Genomic DNA, 12,752 nt, shown 5'->3' with positions numbered 1-12,752 from the left:
AGGCAAACTCGCGAGAAAAGATGCGGGTCCGTGCCATCCTGGGTCATCGTTGCTACGATGGCAAAGGGTAGACACAAAAATAGGGGTCACCCATCTGATGTCGCACTCATCTCATGCGCGTGCTAAATGTGCTAGTGAAATCGTGAGCGCAGAAGTACGATAAGATCGTCAGCATTGATAAGGGGGAAATTTGAAGCTTCGTAACGCGTATGGGCATATGGGTAAGGCGTATGGGCCACGCAATCGTATCTTGGTGATGTGGACTACTATAGACTATGTGGACTATGGATCGGCGGTGGACGCATCCTCACAGCGATCCCAAGCTTGTGTGTTCCAACCCGGACGCCACCGACTTCCTGGCACTGTGGAAGTTCCTTTCGATGCGTCATCCTCCTGCGGGCGCACGTGCGGTTGACGTCTGAGCCGATGTGACGGAACCCGCGGGCAACAAAAAATTCACCCGGGGACCTCCAGCTGTGGTGCCGCTCATTATAATAGTTGTTTTGCGACGCAGACCAGAGGGACTTTTGTCTTTTATTATTCCTGGAAATTCCATAAGGCTCAGAAGGCATTGGAAAGTGGTATAGAGAGAGCGAGAGGCATCTGAAAATATTTTGCAATGGACTTATATTAACCGACGCTTTTACGAAGGTGTGAAGTACGAGGGCGGCCTTGTCATCGTAAAGTCTCAACAAAAATATAACGATGCAGGTAAGCGAATAAGGATATGCTTCATCATGTTTCAGCATTCGGTATGTTTGATTTTAAAGAAACGTACGTCACGATTTATATTAATGGTGCCTAATCTCAGCACGAACGGACAGTGGCCTCGCTGTTTCTAATTGAATTTAGATGGGTCGTTTAGCAATGGATTCATAACTTCAGCGCTAGTTTCACATATGTAAATAACGTTACGACGTACCCCCCCCCCCCCCCTGTCTATAGTACACGCACTTTCTAGTGTATTTACTGCTTTATAGCTTAATATCTCCTGCTCTTTTCTACCGCGTAAGTTTTTCTGCTACAATCACCACCAGAGTTCTCTCGCCATGGAGAAGACTTCGACACTCCAACTCCATTCCTTCAATTTCCTCTTACTTAAGGACACTTCATCGGAGGTTGCCGGAAGCTTCATCCGAGCCTAATCGTCCTTCTTGGTCCTTGTTCCGTCAGCATCGGACATCGATGCCTTCTATACTCTCGGTGATAATGAAGGGCCGCCGTCGAGGTAATGGCCGTAATTGGGCTCCCCCGAACCCAGTTACCGAACAAGGTACCGATGAGCTGACAACTTCCCGCTGCCGGGATCATTGATTGCGCCGTTTTCCTGATGGAGAGACCATTCCGATCTTGTGGCAGTTCAATGAAGGCGAGGGGGTTTCTGTTTGACTTCGTGGAGTTCCTGCGTAACTGAAGGAGTGGACTTGGACGTCCTCTTTGTGTTACGTTTGTCGCAAAAATTCTACGTAAGATTGAGACGTTTGAAATGAGACAATGATGTTTGAATCCAGTTACGCAACATTATTTTGGTATTTAGTGACACCGAAACAAAACATGAAATGCAGCTTACAGCAGTTGGAAAGATGAAATTCGCTGTCGAACTTTTCTTAATAATAATAATAATAACAATAATAGTAATAATACTTTTATTAGTATTACTATTTACACGTGAGCAGCGATCAAGTCAGAAGAAAACAGCTTAGTCCAGCAGTATTGAAAGGACAAAGGTTACGCAGGATGAAACACCTCAAAACAATTTGAATGAATGCCGAGCATTCACGCGGGGTCTGGACTGCATCAGGCTGTGAAGTTCAGACTGATGAATTCCAAGTGATCGGATGAAGCGCATACCTTTACAAGAAAACTATTTACTCGTTAAAATTATTTTGCGATGTTCCATCGTTTCTAGCGTTGGAGAAACGACCGTGCGATGCTATAAGGAGGGTACTCGAGTATGTCTCTCTTACATATACAGTTTGTATACATGGTACGTGGCCAACTTTGACGAGCGTTCTTGAAAACTATTCAGCCCGAACTTTCGTACGGTGTTCCCATTGCTACAGTAGCGGCACAATGCGGAAATCTTACACGGTGAAGTCGGCGGAGCATGAAAAGGGCCGCTTAAGGAGCGATCATCGCATCTGGAGCGCGGCTGGGCAGAAGACACTCACGGAGGGAGGAGGATGGGGGGGAAGCCATCATAGCGGATGTCAAAGCGTTGACAGACAGGCTTAACGCTGCCGTGGCAGCGCGGCTAATTGTGGCCTGACAGCCATTGTACACTTGGCCGAAGGGAGCGCCGGTCGCGCCCCCTTCACGCCAGCGATACCCGGGTCGTTCCCAGACAGGGGGGCTTTTCGCGTGTCATGAACCCATAATAACATTTGGGAGCTCGCGAAAATTGGCCGTTGAGTGTGTGTGTGTGTGCGCGCGCGCTTTTTTTTTTTTGTGTTTGCCGCTTGAAAGTGCGATACTGGCTTTAATACAATGCACAATGCCGAGTCATGAGAAGATTGAAGCCAAGTGACGGGATGCTACGCTAAATCGCAGGCCGAGAAGAGATTATGAGCGTCAAGTACAAAGGAATATACGTCAAAATGCACGCGGGAAATCCGCACGTTATCGCGAGCGCTATATGCCCTTTTCGCATGATGGGCAAACGGTACTGTGTTGTACTCAGGGACATGCTGAAATGTCGTGAAGTCCACAAGGGCAACGTTGAGGATCTGAACGACGCAAAACAAGGCAACGCGCAACTATATACGACGAAGCAAATTGTTCATGTCAGTACGCCGCTGATAGGTACAGCTGTCTATACAGCGACATAATGCGGCCAAATTTAAAAGAAAATAACTTGCTCTGGTCCGTCTGTTTCTGCTGCAGACTCTGGGAGTTGCAAGACCTCAGAACCTGAGAGTTATGCTCTCAATTTTTTCCCTCGTAGAAAAGCGAAAGAAAAAAAGGAAGAGGAAGAGAGAAACCCAGAAGAAGAAAACAAAAACATTTCTGGCGTATTAACTTGCTCTTTTCAGACCTTCGGATGAGGCAGATAGGATGAATCAAAATCATTTTCCCTTTTTTTTTCTTTTTTTCGAGGCAGAGAAAGGGAACAACGCAATCTTTCGGGACACTCAAGGTTGACCAGAAATGGGAGGTTTCAAGGGGTGCGTAGCTGTCCGTCACAGAAGATGCAAATTTTTGAGACAAGCAAGGACTACACCGTTGGCAAGAAAGGGGACACTGCGCTTTAATGAAGCGCGAATGGATGCGAAGGAAGCGTTTGATGTAGCGCCACTCAGAGAGACGCGGGGTGTCGCATCACCCTTCTCGAACAGCTGCGAAGGGCTGAAGAACCGACGACGTTCCGTGTTGCTCCGCTTTTGTTCCGGAAGGAAGCTCAAGTGTAATAGGATAGTCCGATGTCAGAAGATGTATACTTGGCTGGGCCGACTTCAGGGGCATCTGTGACGACATCCGCCTGGAATGTCTGTATCCCCATAAAGTTTGGGAGCTCGGAGAACGTAACCAGTGGAAGGGTTCCAACCCATCACCTTCCAGTTCAGCATGACCGGTAGAGCCACTACGAACCATAGGATGAGGTCTGTTGATTGGACGCTGCATTTAGTGTCCTTCGTGGAAGGTGCCGTGTCTACTATGCAACTTATGCCCTGCCACCAGGTTCCTAGGTGTCGTCTGCAGGGTTTGAACCCGCAACCTTGGGATCGGTAGGCGGACATCGGTACATACAAGCTGGTGGTTGTGTTTCTCCCACGACCTACTAGATTATAACGACCATGTCATAAATGGGCAACCCCTAGGACGTCCGCACGATCCGCTAGGGGCGCTACTCATCCGCCCGCGGGATCTGCATCATGATTGAACGATGGAAATTTGAATTTTGAACGCGCAGAAGGCGGGCGTACGACTACCGTAGCAGACGACAGCAACACCTCTTATGAAAGCGCGTAGCATGATGATGATAATGAACTTTAGAATGAAACATCTTCCGTCGGATATCCACCGCTTGTACAAAAATACTAAGCCTAGTACTACTAATACTAAGGTAAGTTAAAGTACAAAGTATTGTAGAAGTTGAGAAAGCAGTAACCGGGCCGATGAGTAGCGCCACCGCCAGCTTCCGAATGCGGCGCTGGGAAGGGGTGCCTATGACGTGGTCGTCATAATCTAGTAGGCCGAGGTTTCTCCACATGTCAATATATAAAAAAAGAACTGTAATGTGCGCCGTCGAAACTGCTGAAATATGCAAATTACAAATGGGTATGCGCATCTTTAGAAAAACAACCTGATACACGCTATCAGGTATACTTTGAGGAAAGTTGTTGAGAGAACTTCCGATTATGCTTAACGCCCCCAGGGCATCGGACGTAGTGAAAAGTAAGCTACTATCGTTTAATATAGCATGGAACAAAAGGAAATGTCGTAAAGTGTAAACTTTGTCAGGAAAGATAGCGACGCGATACTTCCTCATTTTATCGGATGTATAAATTTCCTTTCCGCTCTGACATCCTCGCGTCAGCTTTGTTCCACCCCGGCGTCGATTATGCGATAACAGATTCATCCGTGATGGGCGCCAGAAGCGGATAACCCTTTCTGGTGCCAGTCGTATGAGACGACAACGTAGGATCGCCAGATTATATCAGGAAATAGTGGAAAGATGTCCAAAGCACCTGCGAGAAATGGCTACGTCTTCGCTGCAGCAGGACCATACTCATATGCGGATCCAGAGGAATAAATTTATCTACAGCCCATTGCCGTCATATTCGGTTAATGGGTTGGAACACCGTCTGTCGCGTAGAACAATGTTGCGCGGCTGCGACCAGTAATGTAACCGTTATGAGATACACTAGTAAGTAGGTGTGGGTGATGTTGCCCTCTTTATGTACATAGGTGTTACACCGAGAGTGTATATGGCGTAAGAATGATCGAGTTGTCAGAATGGGATCGGAGAAAAAGGAGGTTACGGAGCCTCGTAATAGCCGGGGCATGTATTGTGCGTCGTTGAGCGTTATAGCAAGTCCTTCACGTGTGATGCACGTAGAAGATGGTACTCGGAAACAATTGAGGAAACATAATCTTGTAATACTCGTGCTCATGAGTGGGTCATTATAGCACATCGTTATGATGTTATGGTCAGTGCCGGCTGAGTATGAACAGAAGACGATTATTTCGAGTGGGAGACGAGGAGTCGCTGCCGCGAAAGAAGATAAAGGGGAACAAAAAAAAAAAAAGAATTGGAAATAAAAAGAGAGGCGTGACGCAATGTGGAATCACTACAAGATGTTTCGCTTCGTGGAGTTCGTACGAATGCTACTGAAGATTATTCAAGTTGGTGTTCAACACGCTAGCTGTGTGTCTGCTTGAATATTCCGCAATGTCTTTGTACTAGCATCAATTATTAACTAAAACAAGAAAACACGATGCTGGTTAACGCCGTAAGTTGCAGGATAGAACAGGACCTGCATACGAATGTTTCGATATTGCGTCCCGCGTTCTTTTATGGAGCGTGATAATTGCAATATATATATATATATATAGATACTCATGGAACGATGCGGCAGCACCAGAGGACACGTGTTTCGCCGTGTTTGCGGCTCGTCGGCCCTGGGTAGCTGCGCATCGTTCCGAATTGGCAAACCAGGGGTCACTCAGCGAGCGATATACACCTGGGAGGGTGACTGAGCACTCCTCAATGCCACAGTGCAAGCCAGTGAAATATAATGCAGGGAAAAAAAGCCATTAAAGGAACAAATAAACGATACTAGATGTGTTTGTAATTCAAACTTACAGATTAACATGGCTTCTATGGCTGCACAGGAAAAACAGATACTCATGGAACGATGCGGCAGCACCAGAGGACACGTGTTTCGCCGTGTTTGCGAAACACGTGTCCTCTGGTGCTGCCGCATCGTTCCATGAGTATCTGTTTTTCCTGTGCAGCCATAGAAGCCATGTTAATCTGTAAGTTTGAATTACAAACACATCTAGTATCGTTTATTTGTTCCTTTAATGGCTTTTTTTCCCTGCATTATATATATATATATATATATAGATACTCATGGAACGATGCGGCAGCACCAGAGGACACGTGTTTCGCCGTGTTTGCGGCTCGTCGGCCCTGGGTAGCTGCGCATCGTTCCGAATTGGCAAACCAGGGGTCACTCAGACACAAGTGACCCCTGGTTTGCCAATTGGGAACGATGCGCAGCTACCCAGGGCCGACGAGCCGCAAACACGGCGAAACACGTGTCCTCTGGTGCTGCCGCATCGTTCCATGAGTATCTGTTTTTCTGCGTGCAGCCATAGAAGCCATGTTAATCTGTAAGTTTGAATTACAAACACGTCTAGTATCATTTATTTGTTCCTTTAATGGCTTTTTTTCCTGCATTATAATTCACTGGCTTGCACTGTGGCATTGAGGAGTGCTCACTCACCCTCCCAGGTGTATATCGCTCGCTGAGTGACCCCTGGTTTGCCAATTCGGAACGATGCGGAGCTACCCAGGGCCGACGAGCCGCACACACGGCGAAACACGTGTCCTCTGGTGCTGCCGCATCGTTCCATGAGTATCTGTTTTTCTGCGTGCAGCCATAGAAGCCATGTTAATCTGTAAGTTTGAATTACAAACACGTCTAGTATCATTTATTTGTTCCTTTAATGGCTTTTTTTCCTGCATTATATATATATATATATATATATATATATTCGGCGGTGTGTTTCGTGCCCCTTTAACAAACAGAGTAGATGCAGCAGAAAGACCTTACATTCAATGAACGAAGCCAGCGACGGGGTGCAGAGGATACGGTGTCACCCCGTCGGTCCTGGTTCCGCGCTCATGCTAAGGGTAGGATGGCAGGACCGTATCCCACCTCCGACTGTGCTTAAGGAGGATTTATCTTTCTAAATACATGTCGACAAATTTCCCCGCGAAGTTGGCCCCATTGGTTTACCCACCCTAAATTTGTAGTGTCCCCCCGTCCATATGTTCACACCTATAAACAGTCCGTAGCTCGTGACTGGTTCGCGGTGTTACTGTGAACATTACAAAAGTGAACACATTAAATGAAGCTACCTAGCAGCTAACGTACCGTAAGAAATGTCAACATTCCTCTGATCCTCTGGAAGCAAATGCTGAGTCAGCAATGAAGTAGAAGACACACGTTACAATTATAGACAGTCTCGTCAACTGGATTACATGTTTTTGTGGTTATTAATGTGTCCCGTGGATCATTATTATGCTGCGTATACAAGTGACAGCGCAACATCTTGGGTGTGTTTGAAAAGTAAATTATGCTGAGACTAGGGATGTAAAGGGAGGGGGAAAAGCATAGATATTTAACTAAAAGTTTTTTTTTTTTTTTGCTTTTGAGCCGCTCAAAGCCTGAAAGAAAATCAAAATTCAAGATGGCGTTTTGAGGCACCTCAGTTTTGGTTTCGCATTCAGTCTACAGTACTTCGATGAGCAGCGGCGGAAGATAGCCATCGTCATTCATCGCTTTTGCTTTAACCGCAGTGTTCATGGCACTTTTGTAAAATAGTTTGTCCGCTTTCGATCGAACGTTGGATGCATTTATCTTTGCGCATGTCGCAAACCCCAGGAAAAGGGGCAAATAACAACACGGATACATCTCTGCCAAAGCGACAGGTCACTGTCTGGGGAGCAATCTCGCAACTGCACTCCACACAACAGCCATCTTGATTGTTTCGAACACGGTATTCGTACGTTTTGCATAATAAGGTTGCACTGCGATGCTGAATCCCTTTGAAATCTACAGGGATCGAATGTCCTTCGGAGCTCTATATGTTGTAGACTACACAATGTTCCGCTAGCAGGCGTAGCGTAATCGTAGGAGCGCGGCACGCTGGCATGGGTGGACCTTTGTTGTGTAACACCCTGTATATACATGTCATTCAACAGTAACACGCAGTAGAAACAGTATCTTCGTTATTTTCATCTTTTCCAAATTTTCGGAAAAAAATACGGAAGAAACCTGGTTTCGTTCCGAGGCTCAAATTTGGAGGCTCCTACGCGTGAACTCCGCGCACAGATGTAAAGGCATCTATGATTCAAAACCTGCGAATCAGCTTCACCGTCTGCCAGACATCCGCCATCTTCTCGTATGTCCCACTCTCAGTACGCGGTCTACATTATCCGCTGCACTCTAAGAAAAAAAGGAGTAAAACGGGGAGTAATTGCATCTTCTACTCCCCTATTCTGCAATTACTCCCCATTTAGTCCCCTAACCCAACATTTAGTCCCGACATTTACTCCCCGGGACTGCAAATTGTCACTAAACTTCGCGAATGGTCTCCTGAATGCAACAGTCTACGTAAATATGTGCCCTTGGTCAATTTGAACGGCATAAGGCTGTACAACTCAGACAACGTAGCAATGTTCCAACCACACAGAGTAAGAAACAGTTAGCGCATCTTTCTTCGCAAATTGTGCCCTAGTATGGCGCAAGATTTTATATCACTCGATATATCACGGTTGACGGTTTGCTTCAAAGTATTTTCATGCATGCGTACCAATTATGTACCTGGGACTCTTACAACAGCGCGTGAAATGCGGTCTTCACACTGTGACATTCATTTACTCCCCTGCATTTACTCCCGAAAGGGACTATTTTTTGTGGCAATGCAATTACTCCCCAAAAGGAGTAAAAGTACTCCTTTTTTTCTTAGAGTGTGGTAGTGATTGATTGATTGCAGCTCTTGTGTTGTCTAGCGGTATAAGTGAGCCTTACGGTATAAGTAAACATTGCGTGTTGCAGTATATGTCCTTTGATACAGTGAACCCTCGTTATTATGACCCCCGTTAATCTGACATTCAGGCTTTATGACCGAATTCCTGGGGAACGGTTTCTTCGCCATGTAAAATTTCCCCGTTAGTATGACATTCCGCTTATCGGACTATGACCGAGATTTTTGGGCACTACTAGGGTCAAACACATGTATTATCCTCCCGTTATTATGACAGCGTCAGGCGCCCCTTAGAGTGGCTGCTTAAGTTGCTCATGAACAAAGTGACACAGTTAAAGTGGGGCGCAAAGGATTAGGGTGACTCCAGGCGTTGTTGACCTCGAGATTACAAATACCTCTTCTCGGATTGCTAAAGTAAGAAAAACCATAAAAGACAGTGACCGCCCGTCACTACGAAAGAGGCCAGTGAAGCACTGAAGGTTGCTTTATCGTTTTTGAGCAACACAATATGACATTCATAATGTTCGTGTGATTGATAGCACTCTTGTCCAGTTATAAAAGCTGATCACTGCAAGCTACACCAAGCAGTCATTGCTGACAGGTTTTTTTTGTTAAATAAAGTGTTGTGCAGCATCATGCGTGCGTTTTGTTCTGGTCCCGACCGGACCGCTTTCTCGTTATTATGACAATTCGCTTTATGACCAGAATCTGCGGGAACGGAGGTGGTCATATTAACGAGGGTTCACTGTATACTCGGTGTCTCGGACTGCATTTCTGATGAAGGCTTTCTCGTTTCTCTTCTCTTCCAACAGGACCGCACCGAAAGGTTCAGGAGAAACGCAGCTGACGTCCTCTGTGAGGACGGCGTTCAAGAGTCCGAGCTTCGACCCCGGGGTTTGAGCCGCGGATGGGGCCGCCTTCCTCTTGTACATAGCCCACAATTCTTCTGTTGTTAATATATTTCTCGAAACCTACTCCCTCCTGTCTACCTTAGGGTTTCGCAGTATATACATGTCTTTGGTGTGTTCTTCACAAATTGTTGATCTACGCGATTATAAATTATGAAGTCTTATGAAAAACACAACACGTCTGTCTTGTCATTCCTCTGAGATGCTGCGCTTATATGTTATGAATTTACTTCTAAGGTATATTGGCTACGCTATAGCCATAGCCTCAGCTATGTCACGACCGCGGCCTGCGGAGGGCTGGTCGCATGAAACCTGGGTTCGCTTTCGAGTGAGAGTTGAGGAGTGGGGACAAGAGGTCCAGGGTGATGAAGAATTTATTCCGATACAACAGACCTGCCAAATCGCTTGACCTTATGTCTGGAACGTGCCTGCGTTTGGACTTGGAGACCTAGGGTGCGATGACCGGGTGTAGGAAAAAATGGTCCACGGTTGTGTGGGCGGAAAAAATGGTCCCGCAGGCGCCTGCCCAGCCAGAAATACAGGGGCGTAGTTGCGGATAGCAGATGAAACACATCACAGCCGACCGAGTGTTATCATTCGCTCTCCCGATTTGTTGAAATTGGGAGACGTAGGGTCCCAAGCAGCACAATGTACCGAAAGTCGAGTGCAGTAGGGGTGGACGGTATGTATCTTATCAATGTTCTTTAGTTTCACGAGTCTGTTCAATGCCTTCCACCTACCCGTCCACCCCTATTGCACTCGACTTTCAGTGCATTCCCAAGCAGCACAATGTACTGAGAGTCGAGTGCAATAGGGGTGGACGGGTAGATGGAAGGCCTTTAACTGACTCGTGAAACTCGAGAACATTGATAAGACACATACCGTCCACCCCTATTGCACTCGACTTTCAGTACATTTTGCTGCTTGGGTTGTGCTGCTTGTGGTGTTTCCTTTTCTTCTTTTGTTTTTTCATGTGTTAATCAATAATGAAATCTACAAGCCATGCGATGAGTAACATAAAAAGCGATATCATTCGCTGCTGTAGTTCGCTAGCGATGTCGTTCGCTGGATGCTACTATTTTTTTACTGTTGGTTAGACACCCGGTTTACAGTTGTCCCCTGCATGTTTTCTATGTCGATGTTAATTCAAAATAAATGCTATACACCCACTCATTCATTCATTATTTATTTATTTATTGGAGTACCCTCAGGGCTTTACAGCATAAAAGAGAGGAGCAGGATAATACAAAGCGTGTAAACACTAGTGGAACAGAACAATTTTATTGACTACATCTCCGCTTCCGCTGAAGATACGGTTCTTCGACATAGAAAGTATAAGAGAACAACTGCAAAATCTTTGTCCGACCAACAGTAGGAAAATACTAGCATCCAGGTTGAGTTGGGAACTAGACCCGACTATACATCCGGCGACACCCACGTATGGCCACGTACAGCGAGCGTGAGGTCGGAGCCTCATAATAGTGCGCTCAGTTTAAAGCGTTTACACGCGTTTAAAGGTACTATAAAGCAGTCGAGGTGCAACTTGATGTTTTGTGAGCCCTGAATTGTGTACGTTCTCAGGAGTAAAATGCCGCAAAAGTTTCTCACATAGACGTTATAGCTCCCGAAAAAATGCAAATTTAAATCTACTGGCAACACTGTGGCGAAGCAGACCGACGAAACACCAACTCCGCCAAGTACGGCGGCGAAAATGTCTCATGCGCACGACTCTGGGCCAAACAGAGCGACGTACGATAGCAGCGCCACGGCGCTGAAACAGGGCCCAGGTATAGACGTTTAGCTACTGAGTGCAAGATTCGGCTTTTGTTTATTTTCTTTCACACAAATTACATTTTCTGAAAAGGTAGTATTTGCAAATCTCAGCAGGAAAGCCATCTGTTTATCGGTCTCCTTGTTTACAGGGTTGCTTGACAAATGGAGGACTTCTTCCCACCAGGCTTCGCCCCGATATTCTTGACTGCGTTTTTATTTATCAGTTAAAAATACTTCGAGTGAACTCCTGCGCATATTACTTGTTGTGCTGAACTTTTGAATCTCGCACTCTCACTTCTTGCTGATTGCATAGGTTCGACCTCGACTGCTTTATAGTACCTTTAATTTCATAGACCAATCGCCGTGGCACGTCACAACAAGATATCGTGTGATCGGGAAAGAGTGGATTGTTGGCAAAACGAGCGCGCGTTCCGTCATGGGAGGTCAGGGTAGTGTCTGCCTCGCACAGCAATCGGAAACAACAATCAAAACAACGTGTGTGATCGGCGGCCAACGACGGGTCGCCACATCTGGCGCAGATCTCGTCACATACAAGTTCTGACGTAGATTGCTTGCAAACAGCCAGTCGTCTATGGTAGGAATACAGAAGGTAACGTGCCATTTTGCTCTCTACTCTTTAATGGTTCCTTTTATAAAGGAACGCGGGTACCATTTTTCCAACCTATGAGACCTTGGGGAGTCGTTTCCTGATCTTGTCGCGTTGTCTGTACTCCGCAAAATAAAAATAAGAATTAAAAGAGAGGGAGAGAGAGACAGAGGAAAAGACGAAATCCGCGCAATACAAGAGGTGCAGCGAATGTAAGCGCTTTTATGCTCCTCATTCAATGGCGTGCAGCTTTTATTGTTCAGTAACATTAATGTTAATTAAAAAGGCATGTCTCCTAATTTCAACAAATCAGGAGGGCGAATGATAGCACTTGAGCGGCTACGATTCATTTCACGAGCTGTCCACAACGACGCTCCTGTATTTTCGTGCGCACAGAATCCCGCGGGACTATTATTTCCGCCCACGCAACCGAAGACCTTTTTTTTTTTTTTAGACAAAATTTTCGGGGACCATTTTTTTCCGGAACCCGTGGCGATGTATGCTGTTAACACGTCGTTGTCTGCTGTCTCTGATTCTGAGCCTAGACAGAGTAGCTGTAACGACCTCCGTTGTTGTTGGTCACTGTCGCGTCACTCAAGACTCCTGGTCTTGTTTCGGGATGAAAACCCACTGCGCCATGAAGCAACGCACCGCATACAGTGCGTGAAGAAAGACTTGTCAAGACTGCGACGTTGTAAACTCATAGAAAAAAATAATAATTTGCGTTCCCGTTCCCATATATG

General features: G+C 46.1%; 2 protein-coding genes across 2 annotated transcripts in view; both read left to right on the top strand.

The window, feature by feature from the left end:
• LOC135386231 (homeobox protein unplugged-like) overlaps positions 1-9,799 on the top strand; it is a 52,730-nt gene extending 42,931 nt beyond the window's left edge. The window contains exon 4 of the mRNA XM_064616045.1: positions 9,534-9,799. Within this exon, the coding sequence (XP_064472115.1) occupies positions 9,534-9,621 (88 nt within the window). The 3' untranslated portion in view covers positions 9,622-9,799. The remainder of the gene's footprint in view (positions 1-9,533) is intronic.
• Positions 9,800-11,891: 2,092 nt separating this feature from the next.
• Positions 11,892-12,752, top strand: part of LOC135384163 (short stature homeobox protein 2-like) — a 127,165-nt gene continuing 126,304 nt past the window's right edge. Inside the window, exon 1 of the mRNA XM_064613385.1 lies at positions 11,892-12,012. The gene's annotated coding sequence lies outside the window, so the exon portion shown is untranslated. The remainder of the gene's footprint in view (positions 12,013-12,752) is intronic.

The sequence above is a fragment of the Ornithodoros turicata genome, chromosome 2 (genome assembly GCF_037126465.1).
Source record: "Ornithodoros turicata isolate Travis chromosome 2, ASM3712646v1, whole genome shotgun sequence".
NCBI lineage: Eukaryota > Metazoa > Arthropoda > Arachnida > Ixodida > Argasidae > Ornithodoros > Ornithodoros turicata.
This window is presented reverse-complemented; position numbering and strand designations above follow the sequence as displayed.